The sequence below is a fragment of the Dysidea avara genome, chromosome 4, assembly GCF_963678975.1.
Source record: "Dysidea avara chromosome 4, odDysAvar1.4, whole genome shotgun sequence".
Lineage (NCBI taxonomy): Eukaryota > Metazoa > Porifera > Demospongiae > Dictyoceratida > Dysideidae > Dysidea > Dysidea avara.
The window spans coordinates 5,678,320-5,697,665 of NC_089275.1; the positions used below are offsets into that span (position 1 = coordinate 5,678,320).

Sequence of the window (19,346 nt, forward strand, 5' to 3'; positions counted from 1 at the left end):
ACATACTGTATGTTGTTGTCATTGTTATTTCACTTTACTTTATTATACAGAATTAGTAGATTTTCTCAAATACATAACTGGAAGAAGGCGGATTGTCAGGAAGAGGATACAGGTGGAGTTCAACAGCTCATCTAATATTGCAGCATCTACATGCTTTATGAAGCTCACTATACCATTATCAGTACATGATTACCAGATATTTAGTTGTGCTCTAAAAGCACTGACACCAAATACAAGAAGATCATACACTATGATTTAATACATGAATCAGTAGTACTCAGTAAACATAATTCTGTTAGTATTTTTTGTGCAAACTGGAATATTAGGATATGTTTTGTTTTAAACTTTCACAATTCAAAATAAACATGTGCACTGCGACATTATAAATTTTACTGAATAATTCTATGTAACAACTGACGTGCTTCACTATATTTCTCAAAACCAAAGTCATCGCAGTCACCTAAAGGATCTATTTGGTCAACAAATTCAGTCAATTGATCTTCATTAATAGGAGACAATGTTTCTGGCACAACTACAGCTTCTTCATTTGGATCAAGCTCTAAACCAAGTGGGCCATCATCATCAACACCAAATATGTCAGGGTTTACTTCACAGTCCTGCACAGCAGTTTGTCCAGCATTGTTTGGATTTACCATGCCATTAAGCCAAATCTTCCTGGGTGACCAATTTCTTTCATTTCTCATTGGGTAATTATTCCAGCTTTCCCTGAATTCTTTAAGACAATGGTTTATTCGTGGCAAAAATACTGTGTGCGAAACAAACAAATCGATATCTGACAAGGGATCAAGGATCCTTTGGTCTTCCAAGTGATAAAACAGTGCATAAAATGTAGACAATACACACCTGAAAACATCTCTCCACATCCTCTCTATCCTCTGGTTATGAGTTGATGAACCAGCTATGTGACTATGCCTACCAGTTCCACGTGTGGTTACCATGTATACACATACTTCTCCATTTTCAACACCTTTGTCTGACCTGACACGAGATGGGCATCCATTGCATTCAACAGCATGAACAAACAATTCATAGACAGTGTGACTTCTGTTGTTTGTCGAACAATGTAGATAGGTTATCATACGTGAAAAGCCATCAACCCCTCCATGAATAACAAATCGCCAGCGGATTAGGCTGTGATTACCGTCAATGTGCCAGAGTGCATTAGGCCCTGGCACACTGTATTTTCTCCTTTGAACAGCCTGGTTCAATCTAGCACTTGTTCTAATTGGATCAACCCTTCTTATGCTGTCACGTAGTCGGTATCGCTGGATAGTAACCCCTCTACTCTTAATAGTACCATATATTAAACCAAAGCCACTGAAAGGATGCCTGCTTTTGATTTCTCTAACAATATCATCTAGCTCATGGTCAGACATCCCTGAATATCTCGACAGTGTTATATCTTCTTCTTTTAGTCTCCTCCATAAGGTCACCCTACTGATTAGCAATGAACTGGCTATTTCCTGTATCTTAAATCCAGCTGAATGTAACACTTCAACCAATTCCAAGTTCACACAAAGCTTAGGTCTTCCTGTTGAATGTGATTCTGCTGAAGAATCTACTAATCCAACAGCCAGAGAGGTACAGGTACCTGACTGCATTGCCAGCTGTTGATGCAGTGATAGAAAACGGGATCGTAGGCGATTTAGATGACTAATTTGGAATTCCCTTGGACATTGATCAGTGCTAAATCCAACACATCAATAGCAGCCTCGATATCCTCTAGATTTTGACTGGCATCATCATGTGACATGGTAAGATGATCTAGTAGTTTTCTGAAATGCCCTATATAAGATAGAATACATGCAATAAAATGTTATTTTTTTGATTTATTATATAGCTATAATACTTACATTCAATATATTGAGGATGACAAAAACCAGCTGCTCTTAACATGGCTTTGTCACCAATTGCAGTGACACCCAAGTCTGTTAGTTGTTTATCTGTTAAACTCGGTACAAGCATTGGTGTCACCTATAGGAATGTACAGGAGCATAATGTTTTATAATGCATAAATTCTCACTTTCTCCTGCTCAAAATTCCCTGCAAGGTGCAACAGACCGATCTTCCTCAGCATCTCAGTCATCTGTGCAAATATAATGATGTTGTAAACAGGGTACAGTAGTATACAACTAAATAAGATTTTATGCTGTATCTTTAAAGATGTACTGAAAATTGGATTGGTGCATGACTGGATACTATGGCAGTTTCTATCCCACATATACAATGTAGTATCAGTACACTTCATGCAAGAACTGATATCATTACCGATCAATAATTTGCATAACAACTGTTAAACAAGCATGTTTGTTGACTACAAGTAGAAAGTGCCTATAATGTCTATACCTCAGAGTAGTGAGAATTAGAAGCCATCTAAGTACACACATGCTGTTATTTAAAACTATACTTCCCAATTCTTCTGAAAACTAGTCAGTAGCTGATACAAGGGTTGCAATGGTTTTGATCAAGACTTCTGAAAAATAATGTGTGCACCCAAAACCACTAGTACTAGTAGCAACAGAGTTGGGGTAGTTACTTCAGAAAACTTGTTACTAGTTACATTTATCCCATGTAACTTAGTTACAGTTGTAGTTATTTTTAAAATGTAACTAAATATCTAGTTACTAGTTACTTTCATATACAAGTTACGCTTGTTTGTTAACTTTTGTGATATGATTATTTTGCCCAGAGCAAGGGAGAAGAGAACTATAATCTTATATAATAATTGCACACTTTATAAAAATAATGATTCTGCAGCCATTTCAGCTCAGTTTCAACTGTTACGCCTGTATACTCAAGCTGAATCATGAAGAACAGTACACAGAAAGTGTAGCTCTTGCTTTTAAAGCATAATTACCTATAATTACAATGTAACTATTGCAAGCTAATATTGTACTGTAAGTTAGTTACTTTTCAGGAAGTTGTAACCAGTTACAGGTTACTATTTACAAAGCAAGTAACTATAGTTATGTAACCTTGTTAATAGCTAGTTACCCTCAACTCTGAGTAGCAATGAAGTGCTAAGTAATAACAAAGCTATATACGTAGCTATGTGTAATGATGCCATAGCTAACCTTCAATGCTGCTCTATCCCTCTGGTGAAGGTGGCACAACAGCAAGAAACTAATTTGTTATTTTGCTATACAATTTCATACATCTGAACATCAGAAATGGGGGTGGCTAGCTAGAATATACTCCAGTGAGAATCCACTTTCCGAATTGAGATATTCTAATAGAGCAATCGATTACAATAAGGCTATGCCTCCAGACCCCCTATACTTATACATTGCAAATTTAAATGCTTCTAGCTTTTATAAAGATTTGCTACTTTAAGAGACTGCATGAATGCTAATCTTTAGTGATTCATAACATTATTGAATTCAATCAAAAATAGTTACCAAATTCAATTTCAGAAGCATAAATTTTCAAAACCTTCTTGTTAGTAAGAGCATTCTGCTTTGCATACTTGTTGAGTGACATCCTCTTTTGTTCCCTGCAAATTCTAGAACTATATCCTGTTGTATAAACCTGAACTCCCCTCTTTTTCTTTCTAGGTCTGCCACTACTGTCTAGTAGTTCTAACTGTGCCATGATAAACTAAAACTGTATGCATCACCTTAACAACATGCATGGGATTATCCAAAAAAAGCTTTAGCTTGTTGGGAGCATACTTTAAAGTTCTGGTTGCCTTATCGTTTAAGCAGCGTAATAATTATAGGTAACAGTGCCATAGCTTAACTTCTTTCTCCATATTAAAAGTCATGCCAAAGCATTATATATTGCACATTGTCACATAGCTATAACATTATCTTTTATCTCCTTTTTAATCAAATATATCAGATCAGCATAATCAGCATTGGTTCCTTAAAGTACAGATAAATTGGATATCAGTTTATCTCAGCTGCATCTGCAGACTGTCTAGTACAAATTTAACCAATAACTCAAGTTGCACCATGCATGTTTCACCATGAACACATCCTCAGGCAGGATGTTCAAATGGGGTTTCATGCCTCAATTCCATGCATTCCATGAAGATACAGACAAATTTCTGGGAGGATGTGTTCAATAAATGGAATTGACAAGGAGTGACCGCCTGGCAGACTCCTGTAAGCGTTCGAGCATTAATCGGATGGCTGCAGGTTCGAGGCTGCCCAGATCCAGTCATGGATTTGTCTCCTTTCTCCACCTTTGTAAACACACTTTATGTAAAAACTTAAACAGGCTGTAGGACCAGGTGTCCTACAAACCTTCAGCACTTGTATTACAGCCTTAATAAAATAAAATAAATCTCATGCATGCACACTTGAAATTCATCTTTGTGAAGTTTTAAAATACACCAATTGCATTAATTTTAGCTACTGTAGTGGGCTCAGTCCAAATGGATGGCTAGCTGTAATTTCTTTATGTACACTGATCAGCGCCCCTCTTGACTCCATATACCCATGACTGTTCAAAAATATCTTTGAGTGCTGTAGCTATACAGTATGATGAATCTTCATAGCTATAGTGTCTCCTGTATAAAACTTCAAGACGGCCGCGGTGTGATGTTATTGCAGGCCGGAAGCCCATGGAATCCTCAGTAGCTACACCCCTGATCCATGGTCAGTACCACTGATGATTCCATCAAGCCTATCATAGTTTACCATTCCGATGACAAAACCATATACGGCTAGCTACTTATACGTACCTATACGGCACGCCGGGGCATGATATTGACCATTCAGTTTGAACGTGCTAGCTAATTGGCTAACCGGCCTGTGTTAACGATCGGCTTGTCAATCGTTGTTCAGTACAAAACAGATGCTCCCCATTTACTGAACTCTTAGTATACGCGCACACATAGCTAGCTACAAATGTAAATCTCACCTCAGCCCTCGCATCAGCCTGTAGTCCACTCTGTCCACCATCCATGAGTCAGCACTGTTTTCGACACTTCCAGAAACAGAAAACGCTGCTGTCAACTAGTTAAACTTGATCTCGCGCGAGAAGTCTCGTGATCATGCAGTTATTGACTCTCAATATTGACTGCAATAGTTATGATAACGATACCAACCAAAAAAATATTTTATTATTTTACGCAAAAATAAAATTTACAAAAATAAAACACTAAAATTGAATATATCAAATAATTCATTGAATATACCAAACTAATTCATTGAATATATCAAATAATTCATTGAACATATCAAATAATTCATTGAACATATCAAATAATTCATTGAACATATGAAATAATTCATTGAACATATCAAATAATTCATTGAACATATCAAATAATTCATTGAACATGTCAAATAATTCATTGAACATATCAAATAATTCATTGAACATATCAAATAATTCATTGAACATATCAAATAATTCATTGAACATATCAAATAATTCATTGAACATATCAAATAATTCATTGAACATATCAAATAATCATTTTGAAACAAATGGCCTACCATATGCGGTGGTTTAGACAAAACACTTTCCATTCAGTTACAAAAAAAATATTTCAATTAGATGCAAACAATGTATGGGAAAACAGATGCTGGGAGTTTAAGGTTACGGGTTAGGCGCTTAATAATAGGTTATTATTTTTCGATGCGTGATAATGGATGGAGCAATATTGGCACGAAACTCAAGCAGGTGTTAGTGAGAAGGTTGTTAACTTTAAAGTGTTGTATAGCCACGTGATAATAGCGGAGGAATCATACAAAGTGAGTGTTAATAATTTACTGCGGAAGGTAGTCAAGCGTAAAATTAAGTCCCCGCAATATGGTTGGACCAGCGTTTAGCGCTACTGCTTAATGTGGTTATTAGCTATTCATCAAAAATAGCAGCTGTCAGCTAATTAGTATTAATTTGTTCTGCCCTTCACTCCATTGCCCTGTTAGCAGTGTCTGTGATGCAACCTTTACTTCTACAAAACATATCAAAACTTGTGTAAGATATTCCGGATTTCCGAATGGGTTACGCCCGTTTCGTATAAAATAACACCGTCCTCTAAACAAGGCGCCATAACTTCCGCGTACTTTGGTTGACAGACACGAAATTTGGTTTATCAGATTCCTTGATGAAAGGCGATTCGATTCATGTGTAAGTTCTTTGTGTAGTAACGAAGGGGAAGCTAGAAAGGAGCCTTGTACCGCGAAATTTACGTGTTCAGAATGCCCGTAAAAACACGTGTTTTTAAACATATTTCTATAAACTAACCTGTTTAACAATTTGTACGGTCGGAGTCTTATTAAGCATCCTTCGCTGCGTAGAATGATACCAAATTTAGCGAATTTGGTTGAGGATAACAACTTGTAAATTGGGATTTTCCCGGCGAGATAATTAAATTTTCCAATAGGTTAATGTATGGAGCGCGTATTATGTCATCATCAGCAGTAAATAACTGTCGCTATGGCGACATTTTCCCATTTGTATGGTCGGAATTGGATAGAGAAATTGAAGGGCTTTCTTTTATTGTATGGTGTGCTGTAGAAATTTTGTGAGTTAAAGGTTGTAAATTAGTGTTTTAGCGTGTAGTGTAAAATACATGTATTTTGTATTGGACAAAAAATGACAAGGAATGATGAGATTTTATGATCAGCCTGTTTTACCAAGTTAAGGTTTCAAAAAGGATATTAAACAGATATTAGATTTATTTAATGCATAATTCTTAATTTTTAAAGGTTTAACCCATTGTTTGAAAACTTTTAATGTTGACCACCTGAAAATGCTTGAGTTTACAAATCCCATACATATGTTTTGATATGAACCTTACAAGAACAGCAAGGCTAAGGATCATTCATCTCATTTGATACGAAGACTGGATTTATCGTGCAAGGGGTCTTTTGATGATCTGCTGCGTGAGGGTCAGTGTATACAGGACCGCCTTAGGCAGAATAATTCACTAGGGGGGAAGCTCCGTGATCGCTCTCGTCTGTTTGATCATTTAATGTCTGAGGGCAAGGTTAGTATGGCTCTTCGTTTACTGTCGGAGGATTCAAAAGGTGGAGTGTTGTCACTAGACTCAATGATTCCTTGTGGTGTGGATCCATCGGGAAATCCTGAAAGAACTGCTAGAGACATTCTATTAGAGAAACGTCCATCAGCAAAGTTTGCTACCCCTGACGTTCTTCTAGATCCTACTGGTGATCCAATCACTCCCCAGTTTGATCCGATAATCTTTGACTCTCTCACAGGCGATCTTATCAAGCGTGCAGCACTTAATACTCATGGTGCTGCCGGTTTGTCTGGTGTGGATGCTTATGGGTGGAAGCGTCTGTGCACCTCTTTTAATGAGGCTTCTGTTGAACTGTGCCAAGCCTTGGCCTCTGTTACCCGCTGCTTATCCATAACTACAGTTGAACCTGCAATTTTGATGCCTTTTGTTGCTTGCAGGCTGATACCTCTCGACAAACGCCCAGGTGTGAGACCAATAGGTATTGGTGACGTGCCCCGTAGAATTGTTGCTAAGGCGATCCTTTATGTTATAGGTGATGATATTGCACTGGCTGCTGGCCCATTACAGACTTGTGCGGGACAATCAGCTGGCTCTGAGGCTGCTGTACATGCTATGAAGAATATGTTTGATGACAGTGATTGTGAAGCTGCACTCTTAGTGGATGCTACTAATGCATTCAATTGTGTGAATCGCCAAGCTGCCCTACATAATATATCCATCCTTTGTCCTGCATTTTCTACTATCCTGAACAACACTTATGCTCAGCCAGTCCGATTGTTTGTAGTTGGAGAGGGTGAAATCCCATCTTGTGAAGGAACAACTCAAGGAGATCCTCTCGCAATGGCAATGTATGCCCTGGCTGTGGTTCCCTTAATTAAAAGACTCCGTGTGGCAGTCCCCAGTGTTGGGCAGGTATGGTTTGCAGATGGTGCCACTGCGGTGGGGAAACTGAAACTTTTGCATAAATGGTGGCAGATACTATCCTCTTTGGGACCTAATTTCGGGTATTTTTCTAATGCATCTAAGACAGTGTTGATTGTAAAGCCTCATTTGTTAACTATTGCAAAATCTATCTTTGCTGACACTGGTATGCAGATTACTGATCAGGGCCAGCGCCATCTTGGGGCTGCATTGGGCTCTCGAGAATTTGCAGAGGGGTTTGTGGCCAAGAAGGTTTGTTCTTGGTCTAGTGAAGTGCTTGCTTTGGCTGAGATTGCTACAAATCGTCCTCATGCAGCTTTTTGTGCTTTCACTCATGGGATGATAGGCCGGTGGGTATACATCATGAGGACCATCCCCAATGTCGGGCCCCTGTTTCAGCCTCTAGAGGATGCCATCCGTTTGAAGCTGATCCCTGCCCTCACTGGCCATGGTGCTTGTTCTGCCTTAGAGCGTGATGTGCTCTCTCTACCCTGCCGCCTAGGTGGCTTGGGTATTGTCAATCCTGTAGACATTGCTGATTCTCAGTTTACTGCATCTATCAAAATCACACACTCTCTGAGATCTTTGATTGTTGCTCAGAATCTACTAGCCCCTCTACCCGACGTTAGTTCTATCAAGGCTCAGATTCATCAGGATCGTCGCTCTACTTTGAGGGGGAGGGCTTCTACGATCAAATCTAATCTTTTGTCACAATCCCAAAGAGTTTTAGACCTGAACAGTGAACCGGGTGCTTCTGCCTGGCTGACAGCATTGCCTTTAGCAGAGCAGGGATTCCATCTGATGAAGCAAGAATTTTGGGATGCCTTGCATCTTAGATACGGCTGGAAGCTCCTGAACATACCCAGTCACTGTGTTTGTGGGGTCCCATTTTCTGCGGATCATGCTATGATTTGCAGACATGGAGGCCTCACATTTGTTCGCCACAATGCTTTGCGAAACATCACTGCAGAGTGGCTTTCCAAGACATGTCATGATGTGGCCCTTGAGCCACCTTTACAGCCACTTACTGGGGAGATCATTGCACCTAAGACTGCCAACCGTCAGGATGAGGCTAGGGCAGACATACATGCTAGGGGATTCTGGGGGCAGCGGCAAAGTGCCTTTTTTGACGTAAGGTTGTTTCATCCTAATGCACCGAGCTACTGCAACACCAGTGTCCCCTCTTTGTATCGACGTCACGAGGCACAGAAGAAACGTGAGTATGGTGACCGTGTCAGAGAGGTTGAGCAGGCCTCCTTCACTCCCCTTGTGTTTGCAACCACTGGAGGTATGGGAAGGGAGGCAATAGTTTTCTACCGTCGTTTGGCTGACCATCTATCTCGCCGCGGCTCTACTAGTTACAGTCAGACTCTGGCTTTTATCCGATGCACATTGTCTTTTTCTCTACTTCGGTCAGCTACAATGTGCATACGTGGAAGTAGGTCCATCTCGCATCGCTCCTCTGATGCCTCTCCTGAGATGGGCCGCATTGATGAGCACAGGGACTTTTAAACTTTTAGCAATCTGGTCCTTTTTATTCAGTTGTCCAGCACGTGCTTTCTTTGTGCTGGGGGTGGTAGGCAAGGGCAGTCCATCCAGCCCGGGAAAAAAAAAAATTGTTATGGCAGTGTCAATGGGTGGTTATATTATCTAGGTCCTGTCGTGGAGACTTTGTGGAAAAACTGACTAGAGGCTGGTTAATTATCGTACCTTTCAAGGATAATGGCGATTAGTTCTGCTACGGAAATACCGCGAGTGCACTACAGTGCTGTTACAATCGGATAACAACTCAATTCGTTCGTGACGACCTAGAAATCACTAAGTAAGAGCTTATTAATGCTAAATATCATGGTGTGGCTTCCCATGAAACCTGGTTTTTGATGAATAGCAACTCAACAGTTTCGCTGTTTAGTGCCTGCATTTCTGTACAAGCGCATCTCTTGTTGAGTGTATCGCCGCTTTTGGTATTTCTTGTACGTTGACATGCCATGTTATTTTAGTGTATTCTTCTGTGCAAAACGGTTAAAACAGAACTATAAGCAAAGCGCCTACAAAATTATTTACTGGGTAACCCGTAACCTTAAATTAAGGGATATTAATATGGTGACATAACATACCTAATGTTTGTTGGTGTCCATTTCTCTATGGTGATACAACATGCATGTAAACATACATACTGTACAACTGACAGACATGTGGGTAGGAGTACATGAAATGACTAGCAAATTAATAATATGTTGTAAGGGGCAAATGTATAGGCAGTTACAGACTGTACACTTACATTGAGGGGCATTAAGGAGCACAGGATTCTGTCATATATAGGTAGTTGCAAAATGAAATTCCTAGATCATGCATGCACTATAATGCATGTACATGTGTTCTTGAAAACCTACATTTTTCCGACACCTGCAAACTTTTCACAGTAACTAATAGTGAATATAAGCAATAAGTAATTTTGGTTAGATAGTAAAAACTGATTTGTGACCGGATCTGTGAAAGGTTCTTACTGAAATTTTTCCAAATGTCCATGTTTGACGAGTCATAACTTATTTTTTGTTTAACCTTTTGTCTTAAAATTACATCCTGTGAATAGTGCTATATTAGGAGTGTACAGTGACCAAATTTCAGGCTGGTACCATACACGCAAGTCAAGTTATGGATTGCCAAGTACATGCAATTGGAAAAGCTATAATACCCTTTATCAAAGATCCAGTCACATTTTTCTGTTTTTTCAGCTACAAATTAATTTTCAGTTTAAAATGTTCCTGCAGTTTCAAATCTGGTGAAATTTGAAGCATCTTTAAAACTAACAATAGCTGAAGATACAGTAGTCAGACTCTGGTAGCACATAGTCAGGTGCTTCTCTGACTCAGTCATTTACAAACTTTAATAACAATATAACGGCCTAGGAAAATACTACATAGCAAACAGCATCTCGCAGCTCTCACAAAAAAATATTTAACACACTAGTGAAAACTCCTTCCACTATACACTGAAGTTAAACATTTTGCATGTTGCAGAATAGTATCCTAGAGTTTTCCATTGACAAGTCTGGCTTAATTTGATTATGCATTAATAGCTACAAATGTACAATCTCACCTCAAAATTTAATTCAGTATGGGGATACATGAAGTGCTATCTAAAATTAGTGTAGGATTCTTGTTAGTGTTACACTGTGGTGACTGATATTAGAGTATTTTACTGACTGCTCTATCATAGTATCTCAATCCTGTGTATAGAACTTTCGTGGAGGGGAGGCTCTGGATTCTCCACTGCTCTGAAAATTGACCCAGACAATGATATTTTCAAAAATGATTTTGCCTGTGATAGTTCCTGCTGCTATATGGTGTAGGTGCAATAATCCCGGAATCTACAATATGTAGCTATGATGAGATACATATTTCATTGTTTGATGTTTGCTACCTCATTGGAAAAATCCAAACAATTGATTCTATTGCTGTAATACCATTATCTCAATTAACTTTACAAACAACTATACTTTGTACTGTACCCATGTAGCTAATGGTTCTAGAAGTTTACAAGTGAACCTTAATGCTTTGATCAGGGATGCAGTGTTGGGGCAATTACTTTTTAAAATTAGCTCATTACATATTACATATTACTTGCAACTGAACTATTTAGATAATTGTTACATAACACATTACAAAAGTAACACATTACCCCCAGCACTGCAGGGATGTGACAAAAAATTCTAACACTTTTGTCATGCAGCTTATTATATATAACCAAATCTGTGAAAGGGGTCTTATAGCCTTTCCAATTGCATATACTTGGCAATCCATAACTTGACTTGTGAGTACAGTACCAGCCTGAAATTTGGTTGCTTTACACTCCTAACATAGCACTATTCCTGGATGTAATTTTAAGACAATAGGTTAAATACATGATGAGTTATGATTTGTCAAACTTGGAAATTTGGAAAGGCTATAAGAAATTTGGATATTTAAGCAACTCACTTCATATGTTACTAATTCATGCACATAAGGATTACTGATTAAAATAGTATAAGGTACCCACTACATGGTTTGTAGAGCTGGTTTTACTTTCTGCTGCATGAAAACCATATTTTTGGCTATTATTATTATGATATCATGTGAACCTGTAATGCAAAAATATACTATTATGATGCTACTTTAGTAGCAAATAGAACTGCTGACATACGGCTAAAAATTTAATCACTACAACTGATGAGTGTGCAGATTTATCTGTTGCTATGGTAAAACATGATGACTACAATCAACAATCATTGTAGTCACCAGACCAACAACAAAATTGCTTACACTGTATGATGTGTGTAGTGCTGAATCAGCAGAGGGGGAAATGTTTATCAGAAAATTGTACTGACCACAATGACTAGGCTATTTCATAGCAGAGTGTGACTGCCTGTATAAGCTGTATGTATCTTTAACCTGTGCAGTTGGCACTATACAGCATTTGGACTGTTTCATACAACAGCAGAGTAGAAATCATGGGGATAATCTATGGAGTTGCTATACTGACACTGTCACTGCTACTGGTCAATGGTACTGATGGTCTACCCAATCACTACACTACTAATCCATCCATTGTCCTGATCAAGAGCTGCTGTGACCTCAGGATCTACCCACCTGCTAGAGTACCATCTGGAGTGTACAAGATGAGTATGGGAACATTTGGTACTGCTAATGTCTATTGTGACATGACCACTGCTGATGGAGGATGGATTGTGATACAAAGAAAGATGAAGGATAGTCCTGTCAGCTTCTTCAGGAATTGGAGAGAGTATGAAGATGGGTTTGGAGATATTAGCAAAGATTTTTGGGTTGGACTTAAACTAATGCATATTTTGACACTGAGTGGCCAATGGGAGATGAGAGTGGACTTCAAAAAGCAAGATGGTTCTTGGTCTTACATCCACTACAATCAGTTCAAGGTTGGAAGTCCAAGTGAAAAGTACAAATTAACAGTTGGGGAGTACACTGGTGGAGCTGGTGATTATTTTGCTGGAGGAAATGAGCCTGCAAATAGTAAAATGTTTACAACTTTGGATAATGATAATGACCTTTGGGGTGATAATTGTGCAGTGCTAACATCTTACCGAAGTGGGTGGTGGTTCCACAGCTGTGTTGATATTAACCCTAATGCACCAAAACCTTATTATAATTGGCCTAACACTGCTGAAGTAATGGAGATGAAGATTCGCCTTAAAGACTGCAACACTTGTGTCTAGCTAGTGTGATCCATACTAACTCTATACTATTTAGTTTTTGTGTTTATACAGTGCATTATTATTGTTGTAAATTTGATTGAGTTGCCTTAAGTTTATTTGTATAATTAATTGTAGAAAATATGAAAGCACTAATTGTACTGTAGCTATATGAGTGCTATGGTGGCTTTAAGTAGCATGGATAGCATTCTGCTTAGGTGGTTTAAACACAGTATGTATTAAACACAAAATGTATTATGTAACTTAACCAAGCAACTGAAGACAAAACTTACCCCATAATACATGTGCAAGAACGTGCGTGTCATAAGCAAGTATCATATACTGTAGGTGGGCACACAAAATTTTGTTGGACCAAACATGTATTAAACTACAACTTAACGTACAGTGTATATAGTAATAAGCATACGATTACAGTTATAAATTGAAGGAACACTATGGTCAAGTCACACAAATAGTTACTAAATACACTGTATGTACGGGCAAGCATCATGTGATCAACAAGCTCCTTGAACAATATTTATGGTAATGTTAAATAATTTGCTGATGTTTGTTATGATGCTACCACATTTCCTGGACACATCAATGATATCATTATTTCATTTTTATGGTATAAATGATATACCTCAGCCACAATTTTTATAGCATGAACTTTGTGCTTTAGTAAAATAATATTATTAGCCACCATGCAAGGGCAAGAAGTACAGTAGTAGATAAGATTGTACAACTTGAGTAAAATGTATTATTTTTAATGACACTTGGTTAATGCAATGTCCATCATAACCAAAATACCTCTAATCCATTACATCCATTGTACCAATCTAAAGCTGTTGTGACCTCAGGATCTACCCACCTGCTAGAGTACCATCTGGAGTGTACAAGAAGAGTATGGGAACATTTGGTACTGCTAATGTCTACTGTGACATGACCACTGCTGATGGAGGGTGGATTGTGATACAAATAATAAACAACAGTGTCACTATATCATAGCTACAGGGCATACAGATAAGAGGAGATTTACCTGAGGAAATGAATCAGACTGTGCTCACCTTTATAGATAATTACAATGATGTAGAGCTGTGGGATAACACCTTAGATTTATGTATCACGAAATTCATGATACAATATTTGGGGTATCACCATTAGGTAGTAATATTATACATGATGTGTGTGACTTAAATGAGATAACCATGTGTACATAAACTTTGGCCTTTTCATAATTTGATGCAAACCATGTATCAAATTAATAGGATCTTATAAAAAAACTTTAACTTGAATCAATTGAAAATGTGACCCAACATCATCAACAATCTAGTTATATTGCAAAATCGATACCTACTATATCAAAACTTAGAGTAGAATATTGTCACTTGGTATCACGATACTGGGTAGTATCAATAGTATTGCACAGCTCTACAATGATGTATAGAGTGAGAATTATGCGTCTATATATAGTATCTATAGATGTAAATGGTTTTCAGCTGTTATGGAATCAACCCAAATGTTCAACCACCTCATTATGAATATTTAATTTGCACAATACACCACAGCTTTTGTATCAGTAAGCATATTAGGTAATTGTAGTTATATACAGTTTAATATTTGTATCCAGTAGATGAACTGCACTGCGCATAATAAATATTCCATCTTGTGTTTATAATTTGAGACTCATTAAACACAGTAATGGTATGTGTGGTGGCAAAGCATTAACTAAATTTTGTTTATTAAGGCTTTACACCAGAAGTGCATACTGAAGGTCTGTAGGACACTTGGTCCAACCTAACTTGGCTAAAGATGTTATAAATATATATTGAGTAAGCTTGAAAAGTTGTAGAAAAGAGAAAAATCCATGGCTGGACCATTATCGTGTGACAAAAAGTCATGATGCTGGCCATGGTTTTCTTATATACACTGTACTATACATTAAAACTTTAAGAACATTTTAAACTTGTTAACAGTCTTTCAGAAACCCACACACTTTTTGTATAATATAGAATATTATGGATCCATGCATTTGTGTGGCGATTGATTCCACTTTTTTTAGTGGTTCTACATAAATCGCCTGGTTTATAACTCATAGTTACTAAAGCAGCAATCAAAAACTGCCTGTGTAACTTTTCCCTTTTACCACATGCAGGCTTGTTGTAATTACCCACCGAAAGTAATCAGTACAATTACAATTACTTTTTGAAGCCAATCTAATGATTAAAATTACAATTACTTCAGTATGATTAATAATTACAATTACCTTTCAATTACTACTGTACGTGTGGGGTTAGAGCTGGGTGATATACTGGTATTGTTAGTAATCTGGGATATTTAAGTCATACTGGTTTTAATACTGCCTGCTTTTTTTAATACCGCCATACCATCTGGGCACCATGGCCTCCCTGTGGGCTTGTTTCATCCCATATTTAGAAGGTAACCAGACATGTGACAATTAATGTTTGTAGGCAGGTGCTGATGTAGTCAGCTAACCAAACTATATGTCAACAAGTTTGTTAGTGGTATAGTTTGTACCTGAGGCTTGCTGAACCACCATGGGTATTTGGTGCTTTTGTTGTGGTAAATGGCAGTTACTTTAATACCAATAGCTTTTACATTAATACTGTGATACTTTTTATGGAAGGTATACCGTTTGCTATTTTTCAATACCGCCCAGCACTAATTGGGGTACAACAATAACTTACTTACAGTTCTCCAGCATTAATCTTAAGGTACGTCTATTAACTCTTCAAACTTTTTTTGGTAATAGTCTACATATATTTTGGTCTGAGAACATTGCCACTATGGTTGAATACGCACTCAAATGGTGCAAATGTTGCTGCTATTCTTTGCTATTGTACTTAAAATGGGGTATTTATTTGCTTTTATCTTCCAAAATTTTAAAGGGCTTTCATCCTTTGTAAACTCTGTGTCATCCAGATACATTTAAATGTTTCTCTACTATTAAACATTATGTACCCCATGGGTATCCCATACTGTACATAAAATGTTTAACTATATGGTCAACAAATACATGACACATAATTTCAATAATTTACTGTAGCTAAATGGGCCACATGATATACACATGGGATTGTGTACATAGTATAGTCAAGTTATGGAGTAGTACTTTTATATAGCATATTAACTTTGATTACTTAAATTTAATTACATAATGATTATTGACTGAACAGCTAATTACAATAACCATTACTTTTATGCTCAGTGAGCAATTACAATTATAATTACCATTACTTTTATGCTCAGTGAGCAATTACAATTATAATTACAATTACTTGAAAATTGTTAATGATTAGTAATTAATTACAATTACGATTACAATTACAACAAGCCTGACCACATGTGAACATACTAATAATAGTGTAGGATATCCTGCTATTGACTTGACAATTTTTTTTGTAAAAATGAGTTTATTGAGGTGATAAGACAGCAGTCCCCCACCTCTTAAATGTTTGAAAACACTTGCAATTTGGTGCACATGTTAAGTGATTTTATCAATTGATTTAGATATATTTCCTGAAAATTATATGCTAATAGCTAGCACTTTCGATCAGAGTGATGTAGGATTTTAAAAATGGAGATTTGATTTTGGAAATTTATGGTAAGACCATTATGTCATATGAGAGAAGAGTAGTTGAAAAAAGACCATCTATACAGCATTTCGAAATCATGAAAAGTGAGTGGAAAGATGAATGGATAATGGAACATGTGAACAAGAGCTATCATTGTGTATACTGTGGGAAAGTGTAGAAACAGCAAACAAAGAACTGCGTTATGAGATGGCAAGAGTCTATGATGGCATAGTGTTGAAAATGTGTGTGCTCTTGCTGGATGTCACAGAAGTTCATTTGGAACAATAATACAATGTAGACACACACACACACACACACACACACACACACACACACACACACACACACACACACGCACACACACACACACACAAACACTAACTAATTTTTAAGTTAGTTACATATTATACCACTGACTGTTATACTAGCTTGTCTACATCACTAAGTGTATGCAGTATGGTGGGTTTTTCTCAGGAGAAAATTTTCCCTTGAAATTTGGATTAAAATGGCATTGTTTATTTGTCACATAATGCTCATGCAGCTGTGGTCATATTAACTAATATAGGCATACATATGGAATAGCAATAAGAATGTACATACTAGACTCTGCTCTGTGTGCAAGCTTTGCACATACGTACAAACAGCCCTGTATGTACTAAAGACCATATGAAACAAAATGGTAGTTACCTTTATACTCTTCTTCAAGGCTTATTACTTTATGTGCAGAAGTTAGACAAATTTGTAATCCATTTATAACATGACAATCTACTCAATATAATACATACTAAACAGTGTGTGTGTGTGCGTGCGTGCGTGCGTGCGTGCGTGCGTGCGTGCGTGCGTGCGTGCGTGCGTGCGTGTGTGTATTACATGTTCATTATTATGTATGTATGTTATTGTGTGTGTATCTACTGTATAATTTTACTTTGTATGTGAAACTATACAATAATGATTTAATCTCTGAATATTAAAGGTTCTCGGTACCCATCATGTTCAGTGGCTTCTGGTATTAAATAATTTTACATCTCAATCTGCTGATCTATAACTTTGTGTTTTCTTCTCGTTATCCATCCAATGAATGTATAATGTGTAGCTGTAATGTGTTTCTAGTCACTCCACTTAACACATATTTAATTATGTGATAAAAAATGATTACACTGTAGTGAACCATAGCCAATCCAATCATTACATTGACAGCAATCATGTTAGGAGCATCTTGACTGTACAGAGCTATTACAAACAAAATCAGGATGTTTTTGATAAGTATTTGTTCATGGTAGTTCTTGAGCTTTTCCTTGAAAGGTCTGACAGCTCCATGAATTCCTTCCATTAAACTAAACAGTACAATACCAATAAGAAGGTTGATGTTCCTATCCAATGATGACACCGCAAACAGTACAACCCTTAACACAAGTTGTAATCCAACCCAGTAATACATTTTGTCCTTGTAGGGTCCTTGATAAGCATCTAGTAGTGGCTTAAATTTTGTAATTATATTAAATCTTAATAATGATCGTGTAAACAAAAGGATGAAATTAAATGGGACTAGTACAAGAAATAGGATGAAACACACTATGAACAAAGTGATAAATCTTACCCCAAGTAAAGAGACATTAGCATCAATGGACCACACAATTGTAGTATCCCTACTTGGTAGATGAACAATGACAGAGTAAGAGAACAAGACACTGGATACTATTAGAAGTATTTTAGTATAGGACAATAGGAAGAGTGTAGCAAGTACTGGTAGTGCTCTACGTGCAGTGAGCCTCTGAATTGTAGTGGAGTAACGACTTGTTATGATGAGTGATGTAGCAATGAAGATGAGGTAGAAGGGAAATGCTAATTGTAACCACATCTTAGCATAGTCATCCATACCATTGTAGAAACATGTTGGAATACCCAAATCAAGATTAGCTAGTGAAATGAAAGTGTAAGTTGGTGTAAGTTTAGGAAAGAACACTGGAGTGTTAATACTAACTATGTTAACATATAGTATAAATGCATTGACAGTTCCATCAGTTACTGTGAGGTTGAGAATAAAGAGTAATAAGACCAACACAAGACCTGCTATTGCAATGGGTACAATTAGAAACAGATAGATATTTGAACATATTTGACATTGAGAGGAACCAAATACAGTACTGAGACCTTGTTGACAATGTCCACACAATATACCAGATCTGTTAAGATCACATTGAGAATTAGGAGTGGAGAAGTTAAGATGTGATGAGTCAGGTAGACAGTAGTGGAATGGACAATGTAGTGAAATACTGTAGGCATACGATTTGTTCTGAAGTAATGGAGAAATCCAATAATTAGCAGGACGTAGTATAATTTGACCATTAATATTACAGTTAATACCAAACTGTCTGAGAAACTGGTAACATTGACATATTCCATTAATCTTAGTGAAACCAGATGGACAAGGCCTTTCTTTGATGTAATAAATGTCTATTTTTTCAATACCATCACGAGAAAACAGTTCACACCACTTTTCTGCAGGAAATGCAATAGTGTAATTTACAGTTGCGCTGCAATTTTTGGTTTTGACAATCTGTACCATTTCAGAAAAATTAGTGATAACACAAGCAGTAGGTGGTAACCAAGTAATATCATTTATAACTGTGATTATTGTACCAAATGACTTGAAGTCTATCAC

General features: G+C 37.2%; 1 protein-coding gene across 1 annotated transcript; it reads right to left on the reverse strand.

Moving 5' to 3' along the window:
- Positions 1 to 320: 320 nt before the first annotated feature.
- Positions 321 to 2,111, reverse strand: LOC136252771 (uncharacterized). The gene is made up of 3 exons (XM_066045337.1): positions 2,045 to 2,111; positions 1,875 to 1,995; positions 321 to 1,806 (listed from the first exon to the last, which is right to left on the reverse strand). Exon 3 carries the CDS (start codon positions 1,620 to 1,622, stop codon positions 390 to 392), a length of 1,233 nt encoding a protein of 410 aa, XP_065901409.1. The 5' UTR covers positions 1,623 to 1,806; positions 1,875 to 1,995; positions 2,045 to 2,111; the 3' UTR covers positions 321 to 389.
- Positions 2,112 to 19,346: the final 17,235 nt, after the last annotated feature.